We start from the raw sequence: 24,307 nt of genomic DNA on the forward strand, positions 1-24,307 counted from the left end.
GCATGCGCAATATTTAACTCGCCGGATATGACATCTTGGTCTTTTAACTTAGCGTTAAAAAAAAAAAGTCACCGGAACTAATACCGAAATGTACTAACAACCGGAATGTCATTTAAAAAAAAAAAAAAAAAAAAAAAAAAAAGATGGATGAAAAAATAATTCTATAATTTTACTAAAACATCACGAACTGTTTTTTATTTGCATAAATATGTTATTTATATAATACTCTAAGGTTTTTAAGGTTAACCTATCAAAGTAATAATATTCACATTGTACACAATCACATTACTCACTAAAATATTTAATACCCTTAAAAAATGTGACAAAATGTGACTTTATGATAGTAAAATTTTATTGCTGGTCATATTTTGTCATAATAGGATCTGCCTTGTGTATTAAAAATAAGAACCGGCTTTTCTGAGACTGTACAAACTGAAGTGACACTCAAAATGATCTCAGCACTTTATTACACAGCACTATGTTCTGCACTATGCACTATGTGTTTATAATTCTCCTTGAGACAACATAATGAAGGGACACAAAAGGAAACCCAGAGAGTGGGATTCTAAATCTGTTGTGGAAGAGTAAAGTCAAACAGTACCGTGTGTGCCGAAAGATATTTAGCCTTAGCATATTATCAATAAGAGCCCTGGGATGAGCATTGGATGATCTTTATGATCATACTAAGGAATTATACATTAATACTGGTGGATGAATCAGTTTAGTTAAAAAACAAAAAGAAACAAATAATAATAATAATAATAATAATAATAATAATAATAATACTAATAATAATAAAAGTGGCAAGGAAGTGACATTTATTAAAAGCTTCACTCTCAGGGGAGAGAAAGACAAATTTCTATTGCGAGAAAACCTTTCTCTATAATATCAAGATTGACATTTTCAGGCATTATGAGACTGTGATGTATGTGAGAAATCAAAACACTTATGCTTAGGAAAGATTTTCTTGCAACAGCAGCTATAGATGATTATAAAACTGCACAATAAATTAGACTCGAGTGGAATTTTAAAATACATGTCAAAGTATGAAATATATATACTTGATCAAAGGTAAGGCATTTTAAGCACAATCAAACTCATTTCTTAATCAACTAATTCACCAAACAAGCTAGATGTCATAATTTTAAGACAATATTAGCAAAATGTCCACATTTTGATTCTAAAGGTCCAGGTACTACACCATAGAGCTGTACTACATCACTGTGCAGTATGTAACAGTTTACTCCTTTACAACAATTTTCTTACAGCCATTTTTTTTCTTTTTCAAATTATGTTTGTGGTATTGCTTAAGTACCAGTAACAGATAGACCAAATAATAATGGTGGTCCCATAGACACAGAGATAAGACATAAGAAATGTCATTTCAACACACTCAGTGAAGAGAAAGTACTGTTCATCAACCCCTGAGATAAAGTGACAGTTCAAGGACGTATTTGTTTACAGGAGTGTTTACTGAGCACAGGATTCAAAAGTGAAATAGATCAATGTGAAAAAGAAAATTAAAAAAATAAGCAAAATGACATTCAATATAGGAAGCAAAGGTGAACTTAAATACTTCATGCATATTTACAGAGATAGGGTGGTGTTTGTAAGCAAAAGCTTAATAACTGTAAAGAATACACAGTTATAATAATTGCTTCACTATATCCACTTACTACTGCAAAAAGGACATTTCAAGCTTCATTTAAATCCACAGTCTACTAAAACCTGGTCCCATAGCAGTAAAAACCTCACTTAGACCCATTCCAGACAAAGTAAGGGAAGCCCGTATACATTTTGGGCTGACTAATGAAAGCTATCTATTATGCTTCACTAGTTTGATTGTCTTTGGTTTACTTTAATAATTCTTTAAAAAAGACCAACTGTTTTTCTGTGTTGTGACTAATGCATCCAAAATAGTCACATTATTACAGAGGCAGAGGTGCCAATATCTACGTTTTAGACCAGGCATCCTTAAACCTTTCAGGCAAACAATCCCATGTGAATATTATGAATTTTCTGTGACCCCAAAGCCCTGACCACGCGACACTGTTTTATGTTCAATTCCAGATTTATATAGGACTATTGCAACACATGAACAGTTTTATTTTATGTTAGTAACCTTCGCATGTGTAAGCTAACTGACTAAAGAACAAAGGAATCTTCCTTGCACTGATTTACTGGCCAGTTCTATTGTTAAAGGTGAGCAGTGAAGCAGAAGAATCTGGTTTATATTTGATGCATGATTTTGCGTGCACATGTGGAAGCAGTGGTAACGTTAACAGTATTAATATTCACACACCCTGGTTTGTATATTATGCACATCCAGAGAATTTACAAGCAACATTCACAAGATGACACATCAGAGCTGAAACGCTAATTAGTGATGTTATGTACTGCCGTTAAACAGACCGATCAACTCTGTCTCTGTTTAAAACGTTCCACCATTATTAGGATTATTAATCATGAGCTGCATCTTACACTGAAAAGTATTTATTAACCACAAAAATCCTGAACACTGGTAAGCAAACCGGAGCTTTCAGCGGGTTTGAAGGTGACACGAGAGCTTCTAACTTTCAAGAGAACTGATTAGTATTAGTACTCAATAACAGACTAGAAGAGTACATGAGATTGGAGATATATGATGCAGCTTGTTCAATGGAGGCAGATGGACGGGGAAACTTGTCCATTTTTATTGCTGAACTATGATAGTGCAATATGTCATAGTGAAAAAGACTAAAATAAATTTTTTGTTCATTTACATGTGGCTTGTATATAAATATTAGCACGCAAAATCCTCTTGAATTTCTAATATTCATTTGTTAAAGGAATAAACGAAAAAAGAGGAGCTGGTGAGTTTCTATTGTGACCCCATTTGTAAATCAAACCCTTCTCATATATGGGTCACAACACAACGTTTGGGAATGCCTGGTTTCGACACAGCACAAACAATCTGGGACTCCTTGCTATAGTAATGAGAGAGATACTATTTCTGCTTTATCAGTTAAAACAGTGGTCTGACCAATGGTGAATAAAAGTGACATTTGTTTCTGGTGGCGTCATTTAGGTGAGACTTAAATACGTGGAAAGATTTGTAGATGAATTCGATTTGGGTGTGCTAATGAAAACCTACGTGACCTTTCACAGGAATTTCAGCTCATCGGAGGTTGTGAATGTTCCGTCATAATCAACTGACTATCTTGATCTGCTACCATTTCTTCCCCTTTACTCTTTCGACTGAAATGTCGCTGTACTTGTGTTATTGTACACAGTGTAACCACTGAAAACAAGACTCAGGCCTCAGATAAATTCCCTAGAATTAATGTAAAACAGCATTCTAATATGCAACTGTGGCTAATCAGCATCTGAGGGTATACAGTAAGAGGCTCAGCATCAGGAGTGAAACTGAATAAAGACTGTGAGATGGGAAATATCTGGCCTGCAGTTCTTTTTTTTTTTTTTTTTAAATGTACTTGCTTTTATTCTGGAGTCAGTTAAAAATTTTGTTGCCGGCGTTTCTTGGCATCCATGGCATCGAGAATGGGCTGCCTCTTAGCTGTGTAGCGCTGCCGCAGCTCCTCGATTTCCCGCTCCATCATGGGGTCCAAAGCACTGAGGCGCATCTGCAGCTCCTCAAAGTCGAGGTTTTTCAGCTGCACACAAATTAATGTAGTAAGCATGCAATAGAAAATCTTCTACAACTCTGTGACATTATATTTTATATAGTGTAAACACAGTGAAAAGGACAGCATTTGTGACATGGCCGAAGTGACATGGAGAGGCTTAAAAAAAAAGATGTTAATATGATTAACAGAGTATTTGGGTGAATCTACAGCTAGCTAAACGTTATGATTCCGTTATTAAAATTCAAGTAAAATAATAGTTCACATGCATCACCTTTGTTATTTTAATCAATTACTTATGATGTTTTTGTATGTTTGAGTTTTAGACTTATAAACCACTCAAAATGCCCATGATTATTTTACTTCTACTTACAAAATCAAAGTCTCCATCTTGTGGTACTTTCCAGTTGTCTGGGAAAGCAGTCTTGGGCATATGGTAAGGGTCCTGCTGGTTGTGATTGAAACTCTCCTGTGCTTTGTTTGAGTCCTGCTTGTCAAAGTAATCCATAAAAGATGGACGTGGGGCTTGTGGTGCTGTTGGGTTTCCTATATATAGAATGAAAAAGATGTGATTTAAATAAAAAAAAAAGGCTGTAATTCTTCTCAGGCAAAAATCAGGCTGTAATCTTTCATGAAAGTTTAACACCCACTTCTCATTGAGCCCACATCTTCATCCTCGTCTTCCTCATCACTGTTGATGACCATGGTGCCCAGGTCTGACTCCAGCATGGTGCTGCCGTGCTCGATCATGGTCTGAGCGCCGTCACTCATAGTACCTGTTGCTCTCATGGTGCCAGCACTTTCTGAGCCAGACTTCACCATGGTATGTGAGTCCACTTCCACCTCTTCCTCCTGTAACATACAACAAAGACCTAAGCAATCCCCAGCATGGGCGATATAATATAGAACAGATCAGAAATGTTAAGGACCATATTATACACTAAACCTACTGAATTGTCATCCTCCTCTTCCAGCTCACGCTGCTGCTCCTGCTGTCTCTTTGCCTTCATCTCCATTGCTTCTGTGATCAGGTCTCTTAGAATGGTCACTGGTTTAGCACTCATTATAAAGGGATGCTAGAAAAACACAAAGGAAAAAAAAGGGCTAAAATACAAAGACCTCCAATTACTAAAAGAGCTGAATTATTTCATTTCATGTGAGATGTTCAACGGTACAGTAAAAAGCATTGTGGGATTTCAATCTTGTTTTTGTGCCAAGATAAAAGGGTTGTTTTATCATTTAGGGGTATAATTATGATGCATTGGTCTGAAAGAGGCGATTTGACAGCACCGTATTTTGAATGGAAGTGATTCTAATATAATTAAATAAAGTGTTCGTTCTCAAAATTCTATAGAATTATAGAATAATCGGCACTGAAAGCCACTTCCACCGTAGCCTGATTGTAGCATGATCTTTGGTTCACTTCAAGAATAAATGTTCACATGATGTGTGAAAGGAAACTGCCCCCAGAAAAGGCCACAGAAAAATGTGATAGGGTGATCTAATCCCATTAGTTCCTGTTTCAATACTCTGTGACCATGAAAAGAGACACTTTGCTGGATCTGCTGATTTGTGTCCAAGAAAAGTAAAGAAACGTGAATAAAAACAAGTGTCAGTCAAATAAACATTAAAGAAACAATAAAAGCTGTACAAATTAAGCTTTGTTTAAAATGTTAAGTGTATAGCAGAAGGAAATTGCGTGACTGAGCCATGGTTCGGAACAAAATAGTGTTGACGATGGCACCCACATTGAGAAGTGAAACCGTGTTTTTAAATATCCATAAACATTTAAACACAATCAGAAAAACAAACAGAAATCAGTATCTGCCTGAAATGTGAGAACACAGGGTATGTTTGACAGTATTCACTTTACACACCTGTAACAGTTGAGTAGCTGTGGCTCTCTGCTCTGGGTTCTTCACTAAACATTTCTTTACAAAGTCTGTCAATTCGTCACTCCACAGCTCGGGTTTCCGGAATGTTGGTGGTGGGTTTGTTGGAATCATAAAAATTGCCTATCAAGAAAAAGGCAAAAAACAGTTATTAACAGCTATTTGTTACTATTTGACTAAATGAAGAAAAATGTGTATACTTCACTCACTCTCATTGGATGAATGTCTGCATAAGGAGGTTTGCCCTCTGCCATTTCTATAGACGTGATACCCAGAGACCAGATATCTGCCACACAATTATACCCAATCTCCTGAATCACCTCTGGTGCCATCCAGAACGGTGTACCAATCACAGTGTTCCTCTTTGCCATCGTGTCCTTTTGTAGACAAGTGAACATATCTCTGGTAAATAACTGATCACACCCTCACAGATATAATCCATTAACCTGAATCTGTAATTGGTAAACACTTACAGTAAGCTGCCCAGCCACTCCAAAGTCTGCCAGTTTAGCATGTCCCTCAGTGTTAAGAAGAATATTCCCAGCTTTGATGTCTCTGTGGATCTTTCTCATAAAGTGCAGATACTCAAGACCTTTCAATGTGGACTTAAGGATAGTAGCAATCTCGTCTTCTGTGAGCTGGAAAAATGTGAACAAAAATATTATCGCTGCCCTTGACATTAAAACAAAAGTGCTCTTTGATAGCAGCAATTTATTCTACTTACCGTTTTGTTACGTAACCGGATGATATCAGATACAGACCCAGCGCCACAGTACTCCATCACGATCCACAGGTCTGTGTTTTTAAAGTAACTGCCATAGTATTTCACCACATAGGGACTAAAAAGAGAAACAGAAGATACTGATAAAGACATTCTTAAAAATAAATAAAATGCACCAGACTGGTGCCTAGAACATTTATGACAACTTATAATGTGGGACCAGTAAGTGATGTCTGTACATGACCTGATAACTCTGATATAATGTTCCTATAATGCACTGAACATGATAACATAGTTGATTAAGAAACAATATACCTGCCAATCATACCCATGTGCTTTTCTCTTCTGTGAAGGATTTCATTAGATGTTGGAGCTTGGCTGAAGGGTTTTGTGTTCATTCAGCTACAAGGTCAGGCACTAATGTTGTCAGTGTTCCAGTTTATCCCAAAGGTGTTCAGTGGGGTTAAAGTCAGGGCTCTGTGCAGGACACTAGTATTTTTCTACTACAATCTTAGTAAAGCATTGCTTAACTTGTTAAGGAGGAGTCTTTACCTTCTAATATCCACACTGCTGCATTTCTATCAAACAGTACCGACTGACTAAGTTCATCAATTAATAAAAAAAAAAAAAGTATCTCAAAGATAACATACTACACTGTTACCTGTCACATTGTTGCATAATGGAGATTTCCTTGATGATCTCCTGCAGATCCGACTCAACGGGAACCTGCTTAATGGCCACCACTTGGCCTGATTCTTTATGGATTGCTTTGAATACACTTCCATAGGACCTGAACACACAGTGCAAGTTTCATCAGAGACGATGACAATACAATTTAGTCACCTACATAATCTCTAAGAATTAAAATTTCACATTACCCTTCACCAAGTTTTTCCAGGACATCAAAGACTTCCTCAGGTTGCTTGGTCAGACTGTCTTCACTGAGCTTCTTCAATTTACTGTTCAGAAACGTGAGGCATTAAAGCATAACATGTCTGATAAGAGCACCCCAAACATATTACTATTCCTATTGAGCAAGCAGGTATCAGAAAATGATAGCAGTATTATTACATATTACTATAATCATGTTTGGATTCAGTTTTGTTTTGTAACAAGGCACCAACAAACCACTGGGAAAACTGATATATTGTTGTTTTTAGCGTTCACAAGCAACAACAACAGAAAACAATAAGAAAAGTTGGTACAAAATAGTTAAACCGAGTAACAAGTGTGTTTTTATTTTGGTTTTATTAAGTATTCCAATTCATTCACATTTAAATAGGCGAAGATTCATCTTTATAAACATATGTACATTTTTGTTCTAAATATAATAACATAATGGCTATATCTCGTCTGAAAATACGCAAACAACTGTTAAATAGTTCATATGATTTTATCCTTAAATCAGTGCAAAATGATTAAATACTGATATCAATTGCAGTTGTCACGTCGCTCTGCTGAATTATTGTAAACATTGGCTGAATAGCTAACACTAGCATTAGCATGCTAAACCACTGTAGGTGTTTTAGCAATAAAATGACTAGCTAATACTATTTAGTTTGCTAGCCAGCTCATCTACCTACAGACCCAACTCAATAAATGTTAAACACATATATCATTTTTATTATAAATTGGACCCCCTGTAGCTGTAGATAGCTTGTTTGCTGACAGTAGCGACAGTGCTGAATGTATTGAACCCTGTGATGAACAGCTGCTGTGGCGCGGCCTGTAGTCATAACTGTTAGCATTAGGAGCTAACATACTGAGTGATAATAGCTCTTACTTTTTAGGCACCGGCTGCTCCATCTCGCTGGAAAAAACAGAACAAATAAATAACCTCTACTGTTCCCTTAACAAATAAAAAATAAATCTAAAAACCTAGCAAAAATAGACAGAAATCATGACTTGTTTCTTCTTTCCAATACTTCCTTTTCATTTCATCGCCTTTCCTTACAGACGACAAGACTGTTACCATTAGTGACTACAATATAAAAGTCCCCAAGGCACATGATTTAGTCTTAAAATTACGTGTAAATATTTAATAACATTTATTATTATTATTATTATTATTATTATTATTATTATTATTATTATTATTTATTTTATTTATTTTTTTTTTTAGAGAAAATGAATAGCCAGATTTCACCTCTATCACTTCTTTAAAGAGCTTAACATTTAATAAAGCAACATAAAAGAAAGCAAAAATCTTTGTGTGTTTTTTATTGATAATGGTGTTTATTGCTCACTTTGGAATTTAATACATGAATGTAAAAAATATATATTAAATCACACTATTTGAAAATCCAGCTTAGTCTGGGAATAACACAGGCCAAGCTTGTCAAACATGTAGGCCATCTTTACCAGCTGGTAAGTGGTGATAAAGGTAAGAGGTAAACAAGTTGTTCTTGAGAAAACAACACAAAACAAAGCAATTATTCAAGTAATAAGGAATCAGGAAAACGGCTTCTAGGTGCCAGAGGTGATGTACCAGTTTGAAGATCCTGTAACATTTCAGCTGCTATGCCCTAAGTTATATTCATATCATATACCCTAAAGATTTGCATTTCTAAAACACAGTTTATGTTCAAGATTCACTTTTGCTTCAGTGGATAATCTCCAAGGATATTCTAGACTAAATCAAATACAGTTTGGTCTAAACATCTACCAGGTTTTAAAACTCTGGTTAAGCGGATAGATCAACATTTCCAGTTTATAAGCTAACTATTTAATTGTCTGAAATGATGAATAAAATGTCTAACTGTCATGATATTTACTTTAAAATAACCTATCTATGATGTTTCATCAGCTCAGAAGCTTTACCATTTAACAACTTGACCAGCTCATCCTGCATCCTGGAATTTGGTCGCTTGTCAGAAATTGGTTTTTCATCAACGTCTGGAATGCTGCTGTAATCATAAAGCATGCTGTCTTATTAACAATCCTCTCATAGTGAGCATGATGTTACAGTATAGAATTTCAGATATGAAGTAATGATTTCTCATCCTACTATCCGGTGTCACCTAGAAGAGGATCGCTTCCCTTTTGAGTCTGTTTTCTTCTTTATGTTGTCTCAGGGAGATTTTCTAAGCCATTGTCACCTCTGATATTCACCCCATTGTCATACTCTGATATAATTTTATTTTAAAAAGTTGTGGATGAATACATTTCTTAACTATTAATTAATTTAGTTTATTGTCTGTTTATTGTGTATTAACAGATATTGAGTCGTAAAATGTCATTAAATGTAATTAATTGGTAGACATTATTTACTAATTACAAACCATTTTACACTACAATTTAGTGAATATGAATGATCTGTTTGCTTGTTTGCTTATGAATAAATGCTGTACTATACCCTGATACAGAGACAGTATGTAAGTGGATATCTATAGAAGGAGAGGGATGGACGAGTGTGTGTGTGTGTGTGTGTGTGTGTGTGTGTGTGTGTGTGTGTGTGTGTGTGTGTGTGTGTGTGTGTGTGTGTGTGTGTGTGTGTGTGAGTGACTGAGAGGGAGGGAGAGGCCCGGGCGGTGGAAATCAACATGACACACAAGTAGCACAGTGCAGACACCGCATCGGAGAAGACAAGATATAAAACACAACTAGCTGGCAGGAGCAGAGCCACTGAATTCACAGCAGCAGCACTTTAGGCTGCTAATAATATTACTAGCTCACTCTGTACTGGAGACTCACACAGGGCCTGTGTTTATGTGGAGAACAGTGTCGTGTGAGAAAAGCTACCGTGGAGCAGTGGTTAATGAGTGCATTTGAGAAGGATGAGTCTTGACCCTTTGCAGGTCATGAAAGGCCAGGACCCCATGTCCCTCAGCCCCTTGTCCGGCTCAAATGGTGACAGCAAAGCCTCCTGGGATGACAACGAAGGCTTCTGTGATAGTGTGGGTTCTACTAAAAAGCCCCAAACTGTAAGTCTCTTTTCATCTCTCAGCTAACTTCCTCTTCACAGTGATTTTTTTCCTCTCACAGAAATTAGCCAATAGAGCATGTCGGCATGCTAAATGTTTACATTGCACACGTGTTTCACAGGTCACCTCTCTCTCTCATTTGTCTATTTTTATCTTTCTCTTAGTACCCATAGTTAGTGGATTAGCACTTTGATTTCCATTCATTGGTAGAGAGTTAGATACTTTTAATGCAAGTGAATAGAAAGTTCCCGCATTATGGAGATCAATGTATGTATTAGATGATAAACAAACAGCAGACAGTTTTTTAATGTTTTGTTGTGTGGCTGTTTGTGTCAAACATGATAAAAGTGTGACGGGATGTACAGATACTTTTACAGATGGGGAGGGCATGAAAGAGAGAGAGAGAGAGAGAGAGAGAGAGAGAGAGAGAGAGAGAGAGAGAGAGAGCTGCTAAGTAATAGAGCTAAAAGTGGAGGTATAATTCCATCTGAGCTGCAGCAGGTGCTGGTCAGGTCACATGAGCTATTCCTGATATCAAGCACACTAATGCTACCGTAAGGGTATCGCTGTGTAAATATAAACTTGATAATACTGTGAAAACACTGAAAAAGAAAAAAAATATGGGATAGTTTGCCCTGATGTACCTTCACACACTAAATAAATACTGTGTAGTGATATACTGAATATAAACTCATTAATTGTTTATAAATATTAATGCACTGATTTGTTGACATGAACACATCGTCAGTGAATCCACTGTACCCCATCATAAAACGTGTGTGCCAGAAGATGTTGATTAATGTTCAATAACAGTACAGCCCACATAACCCAAAGCCTAAAAATAAATGGATTAGATAAGTGTTGTTATTTAAAAACAACCAAAAACAAAGCTCTCATAAAAAGATATTTATTGAAGGACTATTTTATATATATATATCATATAACTATCATTTATTGAAGGAGTCTTCAGAGTTTTTAACAATCAATGGTAAAGCTGTTTGTTTAAGTTTTCCACCATGGTCAAGTCTCCAGAATAAATGAGTTTGTACTTGTACTGTTTCACAGTTATGTTTAACTATATATTAATAAAAGACTAGATTTCTGTCAATGCCAGATGTCATGTGTAATATGTGCTATTGTTTTTTGTAGTAGTTTTTCCTCAGGACACAGTTATGTTTTATTCCAGTTTTTGGAAATTATTTTTGTAGATCATTTGTAAAATAGACAGACATAATAACTGATGGTTGGTCATTCTGCATAGACTGTGCTGTTCTCATCTCTGTTCCTCAGGCACTGTTTCATCTTTCTCTGGGTTCATATCTTTGCGCTTAGCCATCATCGCTCTTACTGCTAGTGATGAACGGATTTAGTTATTAGATTTAAGCAGGAAATTGAAAGCGTTTTTAATGTTAAACCCAGTGACACAGCATATGTGCTGTGTGCTCCATCATGGAGATCAAGTTTATATTTTTACACCTTATTCTTTTTATTTTGAATGCTTGGAGTATAAGAATGTCTTCATGAGATGATAGAAGTTCAGACTGAGCTTTAATTAGGTTTGTCCATTTGTTAATTATGGAGAATATTCAATAAAGCTGTTCAATAAAGTTTCTTATTGATTATACTAGAGAAATTAATCTTTGCTTATGTCAAACTTATGGTTGCTTATGGTTTTTTTTTTGTTTAGTGAAAAGAAAAAAGTATTACTTTTTATACTTTTCTGCCCAATAAGATTGAAGTAACAAAGTATATTAGATAACATCAAAATATTTACATACCGAAATAATCTCTCAAGCATTTTCCCCTACATAATAAATGTTATATAAACTGTCCTGGTGTCTGTAGATGTCACACTGCCTGTGTGTAATAAAAGAGTCTCTATTAAAAGGGCAAATAGTTTGCACTATGAATATCATCACACAACAGAAACCCAACACTTAACCCATGTAAAATACCATCACAGGACTGTTTTGTTCTCTATAACATGATCCTGGCATGGCTGCAACTCAATTAACACTTTGTGCTTTAGTGCTGACTTCTATCTTACAAATATGCTAACCATCAGGACGAAAGAGCCATATTACCTCAAAAGTTACATAAATCTGTGTTGGTGATTGGTATAGATTGATTATTGGCATCTTCTAACACTCCATTGAATTACATTTTCCTCAGTTTATTCTGTTAATTAATTAATTGAACTGAAAGACAGCAATTTTTACTTCTCAAGCTGTGGTTTTACTGTTAACATGGTTACTAAATCCTTGCCTTTTGTCTCTGTATATTGTATGATAATTTTACAAGTCAAGTCCCTAAACACACAGTTACTATTTATTACACTTATTTCTTAGACTGACATGAAATGTGCTTTTATAAAGGGACCAGTGAGACGAGCCAGGAAGGTGGAGGGAGGCATTTTCTTTGTAAGTATACTCAAATCAGACCAAGCGTTATGAAGGCTATGACGTTATTTAAATTTCATTAACTTTGCACTAAACGCATGAAGTCTTTTGGTGAATCATACTAACAATAAACATACTCATGCTTTATTGACAAGACAAACTGGAACAGATTTAAAAAAATCCAGTCTGAATTTTTTGCTGAGGATGAGAAAATAAATAAAAGATAATTAAAAATAAAAAGAAGAAAATAAACAGAAAAAGTTAGCTTTTGGATCTATTGTGATATCAGCCCTGAAACATTTATTTGGCTGAGCCTATTAGCTATTTATATAGAATATCAATTGAAATGTAGCCTTACTGTTACAAATATTTAATACTGAGGAGGTAAAATTGTAAGCATACAGTGATTTTATTGGGATTGATCCAAGAATCATAATCAGAGCAAAGGTTGAAACAAGAGAACCCGGTGTATTCATGAGCAAATCCACAATCAGAGAACATAAAACAGACTTTACAGGCAAACAACAGCAATACAAGGATAAAGGACACAGGAAACTATAGAAAGACATGGCATAGAAATGCAAGAAATGGAAGATCACGTCTTAGGTCTTATTCAGCATAGCTTAGTAGAGGTTCATAGATAAGTTATAGTTAAAGCACAGTACTGAATTTTGACTGATTGATTCTAATAATTAATTCTCTATAATATCAATGGACAATAATTGGTGCAAGGAAAAATCACATTTGAATTAATGCATTCATTCTAATATATTATCTTTATTTTACAATAATTGCTAATTTACAGAGACATGTAAGGCATACACACTACATAAATGGGTAAGACAGGTACGTCGATAAAGGTAAATGTTCTTACAGATGTTTAATCAGTATTTTTGGAAGGAGTCTCTAGGGTCAGTGTTTTTAACACTGAGGTAAAGCTTTTACTTTTCCAAAACAACATTATGACAGAGGACTTCGTTATCTCAGTAAAATGACAAGCTGCATTTTTTTAAAATAATTTTTTATTTCAAGAGAAAAAATTTAGAGGTTGGTGCGGGTACAGCTGTGTTGTTAAAACCTTAATTATAAATAGTGTTAAAAATATGTGGTATAAAAAATAATACACCGAAACTTATTATTTTATTCCTTACATAATGTACAGGAATTAAAATGTCCAAGCACTCTTTCTAGTATTTTAGTTTTTGGTGATTTCCTTAATGGGCTAACTCTATTTGAATTAAATCATGGTTGGGTCTGCTCTACCATAGTTATATTATCGTGTGCTTGTCTTACAGAGTATCATATTCTTTTAAAGTGAATCTTAGGTCAGCATACTGATGCTGAGCTTTTAAATGTCACCGCCGTCTGCATTGTGTTGTATGGTGTTCTCATAACCTACAGTTAAAGCCATCCAAACTGAGCTCAGTCTTTAAGGCCACAGTATCTGTAACCACTTGAACTAACGTAAAATGTCATTATTAATCTATCCATCCCTTGACCCTGCTATGAACCCAGCAGTTCTCTCAAGTGTAAGAGGTTCAGGATACTGCGTAACAAATGGCACTCTGCTCTCCTGTTTCTCCAACGTGTTCCTGGGGGAGGAGCTGCAGTTTTTCACCCTGTCAGATGTCCTCTCATGCTATGTGGTCTATCCTGTTCACATTTCCCAGCCTTGGCAACAGACGGATGCTGGATGTTATGAGGGTCGTGTTCTGCTGGGTCACATAACAGAATCCCTTCCTTAAGTTAACTAGTCAGCCTTCTGTTTCTGATCCACATGGTGACTCACCGCATGGGTGCTTGCGTACGTTATGTGCTAGTGTCATTATTTACACCACCAAGCTCCAGTCATCAGCACAAGATTTATTGGCACTTACAGGGAAAATGTACCGGTTTAGTAGCAAGATTAATGGATATGTGATCACTCCTAGGAGAGCACTTTGGTATGGATGGTGTAACTTAGAGTTCTCAGTAGTAAATTCTGTAGTGATCACAGGAATAATAACTACGATACCAAGCCAAGAGCATTGCACTGTGAATTTGGAAATGTCAGTTTATTCTAATTATCAAACAAATTCTCAAATAACCTTCTCCTGTTCATCTGAACTTCCTGAACATTTGCAGTTGACTTTGTTAGACTGTGTATTTTAATCAACCAAATTTGAAAACTATAATTTAATCATCCTGGAGTACATAGAAGAGTTTAAGAACATTTTGAATAAGATAATTAATTTCCATCATGCCACAAAGCCATTTATTTATTCTAAACAAATGGCTTCTGTGGAAAGTTAAGGGTTCTTAGCATTCTCTATATCAATTTTCTCTACTAAGAAGGTATCTACCGTCTTCTGTATCAATTTTCTCTGATGTTGTAGGTTTATATAGAGAACCAGAAGAAAAGATCTCTTTCGGATTAAAACAGAACCTGATTATTAGGAGTGTTTATGCTGTTAAATGGTTTAAATGTAAAAGGATATTACACTTTTCACTCCCCATTCAGCCAAAACCAGAGAACGCAATAACGATAGCCGTGTCCTCTCGGGTGCTGTTCCGCACAGAGAAAGAGCAGAAGGTGTATGAAGAGAAAGGAGTGGAGGAGTACCTCATGTACCAGGTGAAACATGAGAACGAGCCTTTAGCCCCTGGACCAGCATTTCCATTTGTTAAGGTAACAAACAAAGACATAAAGTGTAGACATTGTACTGTAGCCTTTAAAACCAAGTTACTCTATAGAAACTATTGCTATGTAATTGCTTTGTTATTTATTAATTAATTGTTTACTTTCCTTTCCCTGTTTTTATTGCATGTCATGTATATTCTAATTTATGCTATATAAATTTAGAAAAATAGTTTATTTCTTTATGGGCATGAACTACATGAACTTGGGTTGGATTTTCTGACGGCTGAAGATATTGACGATATTAAAAATGCAAAGATGCTCATTTTTGCAATTCTTTTAAAAAAAGTCCAGTGGTGCCATGTTTAATTGCGAAAATGAAAATAAAAATCAGTGTATCATATGAGTTATTACTTTATGAGGATAAAAGACTTTTTCTAGCTGCACACTTTCATATAGTTTCTCTGTATTTAATGAGCACATACTTCAGTATGAGTTTCTAGTATTTACTACTGGCTAAATGTTGTTCCTACTAATTCTAATAATTAAAATCATAAATGAATAACTGAATAATAAGCAGGGATATTAAATGGTCAGTCATACATGTCTCTGCATAAAGAAATTGTTCAGATTGCTAATACCTTAACCTGTGTTTTTTTTAGGCCCTGGAGGCAGTTAATGCTCAACTGCGAGAGCTGTACCCTGAAAGTGAGGAGCTTTTTGACATTATTCTGGTGACCTACAATCATGCCCATGTAGGAATAAGACTAATTAACACCATCAACTATCACAGTGAGTGCCCTTTCATCTACCCTTGAAAAGCCTATATTACATCATAGGCTGTCAACAGTCTACAGGCATCAACAGTATAACAGTATTGCAGAAAGTAACAAATCTAACTTCTGTGTTTGGCACTAAATGACCCAATATACTGGATAAACATATTACATTGATTATTGCTATCACTATGCTATTGATTGCTCAAAAGCAATTGGTTAGAAAGTGTACCATTATCTCTGTAAGTGTTAACAGGAACTAACTTGTGTTTCAGATGTTCCATAATATTTCGTTACAGATAAATATATAACTTGTTCATTAATAAGATATTAAAATTCTAATTGCATTGGTATAAGTGGAAATAAACACTGCTGTGCTGTTATTGGAATATAATCATCTTCAGGGTGGTCACGGTAACTTATGATTTTATAACCGCATGGCTTGTTATGTTTTATTCCTTACATGTATAAATGTTAAAATGTACATTTTTCTTAAACATTAATCTTTGTTTCTGTGGCTGTTATATGCTGTTTACTGCTGATATATATTTACAAACTTCAATATTATTTCAGTTACAGTTACTAAGCACCAGAATGAAACCCCACTCTGCTACAAATAAACATCACTTTACCTGCAAACTGTTAAAATTATGATGTGTGCTTATAATCTGCTCACATAAAAGACAGGAATTACTGATTGAAATAACGTCCTTTATAACACAGCACATCTGGGGGCTTTTCATGTTGTTAGCAAAACACGACGACACTCCCAGACCTCCCAGCTGCGTCATCTCTGCCGACCTTAGCTCAGTCTCAGAAACACTGGTAGGAAGTGGTGAAATGGGAACGACCCTTTGTGTCCTGCATAAATAAATTGTTTAACAGCAGGACTCAAAATACTTACTGAGAACCAGCTTGAGAACCAGGAAAGAACTTAGCAGAGACGTTCACATACACATGCGATTCAGTGCACGTTAGTGGCAGTTGCATATACTGTAAAGTGTTCATCTGTAATGTCTAAATATGATTTGAGGTGTATGGAAGTACGAGAAGTATGGAAGCTTACATACTGTAGAAGTATGGAAGCTTACATAATGTATGTTTCCCTGCTTAGAAAGCAGGGAAACATACAAATATTTCTCTGTTATGTTAGTAATAAAACTAAATTCACTATAATTTTAAAGCTTTTTAAGTTCATATTTACTCAAAAATCTATAGGGAATGAAGCCATAGTAGCAAAACTGAGTGAATCAGAGAAACCGTTGTGTTTGATGAGGTAACTGTAAAAATGTAATATTATGCAGAAATCACAGACGCATAGTCAATATTCAACTTTGAGAAATCCAAGGCAAATCTTTTTCTGATGCACCACACAGAAGCGCAGGCAAATCCATGTATCCCTGATTATCCTGTGCTCATAATGATTATTCGATAACACAATCTAGTTCTGGAATATTAATAAATCAGGGCCATGTTTAGGGCCATTTTATTTATAAATTTATAACTATATAAATGATATCACTATATTGTGAACCTTTCTTTTCTAACAATAATTACAGCTGAGTATGGGGGACACAGTGGCTTAATGGTCAGCATGTTTGCCTTTCCACTCCAGGGCTGACTGTCTAAAGACCGACAGTGCCAACATTCCAAAGACATGCTTTGTAGGATGATTAGCATCTCTAAATTGTCTGTAGTGTGTGGAAGGGTGTGTGAGAGTATATGTGATTGTGCCGTGTGATGGGCTAGCAGCTTGCCCTCTACTTTGAGTCACCTGGAATAACCTATATAATGACATGTTGGTGTACCTGTCAACACAACATACACCCAGTTCAAAGATAGCTATGTCATGACCCTTTCAATAAATAACTACAACTTGAAAGAATGTAGGATGGCATGGCGTTGCTGCCTCACAGAACCAGACTTTCTGATTCTATCCAGAGCTCAGTTTGCTCTGTGTATGTGTGTAGATGTGCATGTCTTTCTACATCCAACAGGGTTTTGAGTTCTCTTGTTTCTTCACACTTCCAAAATCTAAAATGTAAGTGCATTGCAACTTTAAATTGCTCCTAGGTGTGGTTTGTGATGGACTGGTGTTCCACTGTGACCTGGATAAAGCAGTAACTAAATGTGAATGAATTGCTGATTCATTATTTGATTCAACAGATTGTTGATTCATTGTATATAATTGATTCCAGGTCTTGATTGGCTTATTGGGACAATCTTTTGCAAAACCTGAGACTGTGTTCATTTAAGTTAAGAATTGCAATATGGCAAATGTGCACTAGAGCAAACATGTAGTCTGAGATGAGGATGTTTGGATTAAGGCTCAACAGTTCCTGTTTTTTTTTTCTTTCTGTACATGAGTTTTACTGGAGGGTATATGTCTAGCTTGCCAATCACATTTTCCCACAGAGACCTGGAACTTCTTCCCTTTGTGTCACAAGCCAGTCACTTCATGCTCCAGTCCCCATTGTGACAGAGATGGAAAAGTTCTGAAAATCCTGGGGGTTAATTCACAAATCAAACAAACAGCATTCTGTCCTGGCCTCATTTTTAACAAAACTAATAAATCTGTACACACTGTACACATTTTATGTGTTTAGTATTATTTTTGTGTGTTTTATTGTATTATTTTCTTACATAAAGCTTATTTGAAGCCAAAGGTATTTAAAACAAACCCATTAAATAAAATGCTTCCCAGTAAACAAGAACATGCAACAAGAAAAAGATGCTGTTCACAGATAAGCTGTGTGAATTTATTGAATGAATATTTTAACTGAACCATCAAAAAGAATTAAGGAAAGACTCCCACGGTCTACTGTTTATCTCATGTGGGAAATGTACGCTTCTTCCTGTAGCCACGCTCTCAAAATAATCACAGCAGCTGAGGAGACAGTCAGGGTAGCACTTTGCATAAATCATTAAAACTTATTATTACATGTTAAAATGGAAAAGAATTAAAACTTAAAATCACTGAAATTTAATAATCATAGTTGTTAATGATTTCTTGTAATCATTTTATGAAACTGTAATCATTTTATGAAACTGATGCTCAATAAAGCTAAATTGAGAATTAATTAATTAATAACTTATAATTCTGTTGTGTCACTATTCATGATAATTCCTTGTAATATTCAGAACAACGTTTATAACTATTAACGACTTGTGCATAATTATAAAACAGCAATAATATTTCTTAAATTATTTATGTATTTATTGATAAACATTTATAATATCAACACTGGGTGCTTCACTGTAAGTGGGTATGTTTAATTATTCCTCATTATAAGATTAAAGACCATCTAAATATATAATATAGAAACACATAATTAAAAAAAAATCCAAAATTCATTACACAAACATTTTATAACTGTTTAATTATAATTTGAAAATATTAGAAATATTGAACTGTAATAGAAAGATTTAATAACTTTAACTTTATAGAAAATAACTTTAATAGAAAATTTAAGTATTGAACTTTAATAGAAATATTCTTTATTTTCATCCTCTCAAAATCATGATATCGGATCTAATTTATTTTTCATTTCAACAGTTTTGTCATTATTCATGTTTCTTTCATTATTTTAAACTTGCTTTTTATTTTATAAATTCTAATCTATTTCTATTTATTCTAATTCTATTCTATTCTTTTTAGATTCTATTTTAAAAATAAGTATAAGTGACATCGTATACTTTTGAGCCCGTCACGCTCACACTGCTCAATGCTTAAACCACTTGACTTGTCAGTGATATCTTCTAATGAGTTCTCCTCATGTGTGTTTGGACACCATGTGAAGTGCCATTAGATAAAGAGGAAACCTTCCCACAAGCATCTGTTACTCATCAAATATAATACAGTGATATTTCTGCATATATATGCATTATGCTTTGATCTAAAATTTTTGATCTAACAGAGTTTTTCTTGGCAGGGTATTAAACAGAAACAATGACAAATTTAGTTTGTGAGATTGAGAGACTGAACAATTTGTGCATGACATAGTGGCTACTGACTGCTGAATATGTTCTTACACTTACAAATTCATAACAATTTAAATGACTCTAGTCGTATGTTAAGACAGAAAGTTAAAGATAAGGGATAAAGGACAGGATAAGCGATAATAATCTTTACTTATAACATCAATATCATATGTTTGAAATCAAATGAGGTTTTTCATCAAATTAACCCTTGTTTACTCAGATTTGCACCAGTTCATAAAGTGAAATTGATACAGACCCATTCTGCTATGAAGGAGTAATAAACTCTCAGTATAACATTGTGTTCAAAGCCACACATATATGTTTACATGAACACAGGGTTGTAGAGTTGGATCTAATCATCTATTCATCCAGTGGAAGCTCAGATATAAGTCCAGCCTATTTAGCTTACCACAATTCTTCATCATAATAACTCCTAACTTAAGAACATAACAACCCATCATATCAAACAGTGACCTAACTTCCCTTTGTCCTAATGTACAGAATGAATGCAGTATATACTTTTATTCCCTTTTTTTCAGATCTGTTCATCGAGCGGTTCTGCATGACAGGAGGCAGTAATCCAATTGGCTACCTGAAAGCATGGCACACAAACCTGTACCTGTCAGCTGACCCCAAAAAGGTGCAGGAGGCACTGGCTGAAGGTGAGGGAGGACAAACTGGACCAAAGTCATCACATTCAGAGAATATAAATTGGCTGCATAGTTACATTCATTATATTTCCGGCATTTAGCAGACACGCTTAATCCAGAGTGACTTACATTTTTTATTTCAATTTATACAACTGAGCAATTGAAAGCTGATTACCTTGTTTAGTGGCCCTGCAGTGCCAGCTTGGTGGAGCTGGGATTTAAACTCATGACCTTCCGATCAGTAGTCCAACACCTTAACCACCAGGCTACCACATCCCCATAATTCAAAATACCCAAAACTTTTCAGAATTGCATTCATAATATTTCAGTTCAATTCAATTCAATTCAATTTAATTTGTATAGCGCTTTTAACAATGGACATTCTAAAGACCGTAAGAAATTTAGTACAAAGGTTTAATATTATACAAAGCTTAATATTATACAAAAGTTCTAATTTAATATTTTATATTTAACATAATGCATAGGATGAGGAAAGTATAAAGTATTTTTATTTGATGCAACTGGAAGAGTTAATGTTAGAATTAGGATTAACCTTGATTATTATTCTATAAACAACAGAGTGTTGTTTGCTAAATCTGTTAGTTTCCAGATTGTATTGTTGAGTATCTGGTGCCTGGGTGAAATCCTGGACACTGTAAAAAATCATAAAATTCATGAACTGTTAGGACTTTTGAAATATAACCACAATATCTAACCAAACGTTATGTCCGTATAACCCACTATAAAGCATTCACACGAGATTCACATAACTGTTCACTAAAATGTCATGTCTGATAAATGTAGCTTGTTAAAGATAGCCATGGTACAGCCTTTAGTCTGGAGTTACTGTAAATGATTTTGTACTCAAAGTGCACAACATTTTGAGAAAAAAGGAACAACGATGCAGCCTTAAGCCTTTTAAATTTACTATGAGTGCAGTAAATCCCTTTGTTATAGCTTAATGTTCTATCTTATATAAATGATTATCTTCAGCAGAGGTTGATCACTGTAGCTAGCTACTGTATGATAGACAGGCAGAGTAAATAAGTTACAGCAATATATTTAGAATGTAATCGGAGAGGTAACCTGTCAGTGGTTATGAAATGAAGCTCCATATAGCCAGCTGGTCAAGGCTATCCCACAGGCATTGCTAATGTGATATCAGAGTAACAAAACTGCTTAATGAGCAAAAACAGTTAGCTCTTCTAGACCAAATCAAGCCGTATTCACTTCACCAAATAGAATTAAATTAAGATTAAAGTATTTCATGTGAAATTATATTAAATTAAGAAGGCGAATGTTAGCTAGTACTAAGTGCTGAATGTTTCTGTATGTGTGAAAGTGCAGTGACCTATTTGTTATGCAGTTCTCTAATGGCTGCCTTTCATTAAAGGCTTTTAAGTGTCATAGATCCTAAAAGCTTGCACTCCATATTGACCGGCAGCCAGCAGTATTTTCTCTGTCTTGTTTTTTTTCCTCTCAGGCATTGCAGCAGCCACCATGTTCATGGCAGAGAAGCAGATAGAAGTTTCGGAGACACAGCTGAGAGTGGCATTTGATGGCGATGCTGTTCTCTTCTCTGATGAGTCGGAACGAATATTTAAAGCTCAGGGCCTGGACAAGTTCTTTGAGCATGAGAAGGAAAATGAGAACAGGCTGCTAGATCATGTAGTGTATCAACATTGTTCTTAAAAATAATTGCATGCAATATATTGTTTACATCCTCAGCTGTGCAAGTGACCCAATCTTAAGCAATTTGTTTGCATTTACAAACACATAAAGTAACAACAAACAACACACTTTGTTGAGCTCGTGATTTAACCCTTTGCACATGGAGAGCTTGTTACTTAGGATCCTGGTAAATCAGGGCCTCGGTTGCCAGCATATTAATCATTCACCTAATTTATAGCTATTTTGTATTTACAGTTGTATTTACAATTTATCAGCCAAACATGCCATATAGGTTCAGAACAACAGTGACATATAAAGCCAGAGGAAATGCTGGTTGACAATCAACAGATATGGAACATGGAAAAAGATTTTTGTCTCTTCAGTGCATCAACATCAACAACACAACCAACAGTAGTTGGTAGTGTGATCATTGTTTAAAAACCTTAGCCAAACAACTGCACCTGATGCACTCACATCAGAACAACACACACACACACACACACACACACACACACACACACACACACACACACACACACACACACACACACACACACACACACACACACTGTCAGTATCACAGCTGTGATCTACCATCCATATAATAGCAGCTCAGTGGTAGATGGTAACAGATGGACTACAGTCTGTAATCTTCATGGGAAAATTACATAAAAATTACCAATAATTGTACATTATATATTTTATGATACAATGCATACCCAACAAGGGGGTAACCGGCAATTTTTTCTCCTCTTCATTACTTATAGGGTCCACTGAAAAGTTTCCTTGAAGTCCTTGGAAAGCTCCAGAAAAAGTTCTATGCTAAAGGCCACAGATTAGATTGCCCCATTCGCACCTATCTGGTGACTGCTCGCAGTGCTGCCAGCTCAGGGATCCGTGCTTTAAAGACTCTACGTGCCTGGGGACTGGAAACAGACGAAGCCCTGTTTTTAGCTGGAGCTCCCAAAGGCCCCATGCTAGAGAAAATCCGACCCCACATCTATTTTGATGATCAGATGTTCCATATTGAAGGTGCTGCAGAGATGGGAACGATTGCTGCACATGTACCATACGGGATAGCACAGAAGTACCCTCACAAAAAGAGCGTCAACTCTGACAAATAAGGATAGGAATGGACATTAGATATTGCTCTTGCATGACTCAGTGACTCAGGGTCTCAGTGACTCAGCAGCAAGAGATGAACTTTTTTTAAACCAACATTATTTTATATAAAATACCGAGCTGATTGGCTGATTGGTTGACCAATCACACTATGAAGACAAAAAGACTAGTAATTAAATTTGTCACTCTGTGATATTTGTTTTCTTCACTGATTTGTAAATAACTCAGGTGAATGAGTATTCATTTCCCGAAATGAAAAATCTCTATCAATTTTGGTGCCCTTTTATTTTTTGTTTAGTGTATGATATATACGATAATTGTGATATACTGTATGCTATGTTTATAGTTTTCTACCATAGTAAAAAGACAATACAGAATGTTGTTATGTAAAACCATATATAAAAATTCATTCTATATAACATATATTGTACAGTGTATTTTATATAGATTCCATACCACATATTTTATATAAAAACAAGTCTGACAGTAGTTTTGGCTCCAAGAGAAATCAGATTTATTCACTGATTCTAAGATAATATTGTTTCTTTAGAAACAGCTTTTGAACAGACTTAGATCTCAGATGCTCTATATACAGTACACAGATTTTAAATATTATTTGAAGATTATTTGATGAAGCTTTCAGTGAGGAGACACTGAAAAGTCGTAAAAATGGAGGACTTTGCAGTTTCTTGGTAACACCTGGTGCATTTTTTGTCTTATTAATTTAAAGACAGGCTGATGAGGGAATGATTGTTTATAACTGTGATAATGCTAGAGATAACATAAAATAACTTTTTTCCTGGATGTTCCACAACACTAAATGCAACTATAAATTGATAGAATGTACAATGTGACATTTATTAACAAAAATTGCTGTGGAGTCAGGCAGCATATTCGGATGTTTTTTTCTTCATATTTAAAATATTCTTTTC

At 35.2% G+C, this 24,307-nt stretch overlaps 2 protein-coding genes across 3 annotated transcripts; one reads left to right on the top strand and one right to left on the bottom strand.

Moving 5' to 3' along the window:
* Nucleotides 1-330: 330 nt before the first annotated feature.
* stk3 (serine/threonine kinase 3 (STE20 homolog, yeast)) lies at nt 331-8,216 on the bottom strand. Its single transcript, XM_027175835.2, has 11 exons — nt 8,020-8,216; nt 7,115-7,195; nt 6,898-7,026; nt 6,240-6,354; nt 5,989-6,153; nt 5,725-5,892; nt 5,501-5,638; nt 4,574-4,699; nt 4,274-4,475; nt 3,997-4,169; nt 331-3,653 (listed from the first exon to the last, which is right to left on the bottom strand). The coding sequence occupies exons 1-11, from the start codon at nt 8,040-8,042 to the stop codon at nt 3,495-3,497; spliced, it is 1,479 nt and encodes a 492-aa protein (XP_027031636.1). The 5' UTR covers nt 8,043-8,216; the 3' UTR covers nt 331-3,494.
* A 1,536-nt stretch (nt 8,217-9,752) lies between these two features.
* Nucleotides 9,753-23,468, top strand: nt5c1aa (5'-nucleotidase, cytosolic IAa). 2 transcript variants are annotated; one of them, XM_027175839.2, is made up of 7 exons: nt 9,756-10,159; nt 12,535-12,579; nt 15,059-15,226; nt 15,838-15,967; nt 20,472-20,594; nt 22,066-22,250; nt 23,021-23,468. In XM_027175839.2, exons 1-7 carry the CDS (start codon nt 10,013-10,015, stop codon nt 23,375-23,377), a joined length of 1,155 nt encoding a protein of 384 aa, XP_027031640.1. In that variant the 5' UTR covers nt 9,756-10,012; the 3' UTR covers nt 23,378-23,468. The 2 variants fall into 2 exon arrangements, with proteins under 2 accessions (XP_027031641.1, XP_027031640.1); XM_027175840.2 differs by lacking the exon at nt 12,535-12,579 and having other exon boundaries at nt 9,753-10,159.
* Nucleotides 23,469-24,307: the final 839 nt, after the last annotated feature.

This window comes from Tachysurus fulvidraco, chromosome 24, assembly GCF_022655615.1.
Source record: "Tachysurus fulvidraco isolate hzauxx_2018 chromosome 24, HZAU_PFXX_2.0, whole genome shotgun sequence".
In the NCBI taxonomy this organism is placed as follows: Eukaryota; Metazoa; Chordata; class Actinopteri; order Siluriformes; family Bagridae; genus Tachysurus; species Tachysurus fulvidraco.

Bases quoted from the DNA above. Each gene is read 5' to 3' on its own strand.
- nt5c1aa (XM_027175839.2), top strand. From the start codon at position 10,013: ATGAGTCTTGACCCTTTGCAGGTCATGAAAGGCCAGGACCCCATGTCC. The intron at 20,595-22,065 runs GTGAGGGAGGAC...TTTTCCTCTCAG, and splicing joins GCAGGAGGCACTGGCTGAAG to GCATTGCAGCAGCCACCATG. The intron at 22,251-23,020 runs GTAGTGTATCAA...CATTACTTATAG, and splicing joins AGAACAGGCTGCTAGATCAT to GGTCCACTGAAAAGTTTCCT.
- stk3 (XM_027175835.2), bottom strand. From the start codon at position 8,042: ATGGAGCAGCCGGTGCCTAAAAA. The intron at 7,196-8,019 runs GTAAGAGCTATT...GTTTCTGAACAG, and splicing joins GAGCAGCCGGTGCCTAAAAA to TAAATTGAAGAAGCTCAGTG. The intron at 6,154-6,239 runs GTAAGTAGAATA...ACATTTTTCCAG, and splicing joins TCCGGTTACGTAACAAAACG to CTCACAGAAGACGAGATTGC.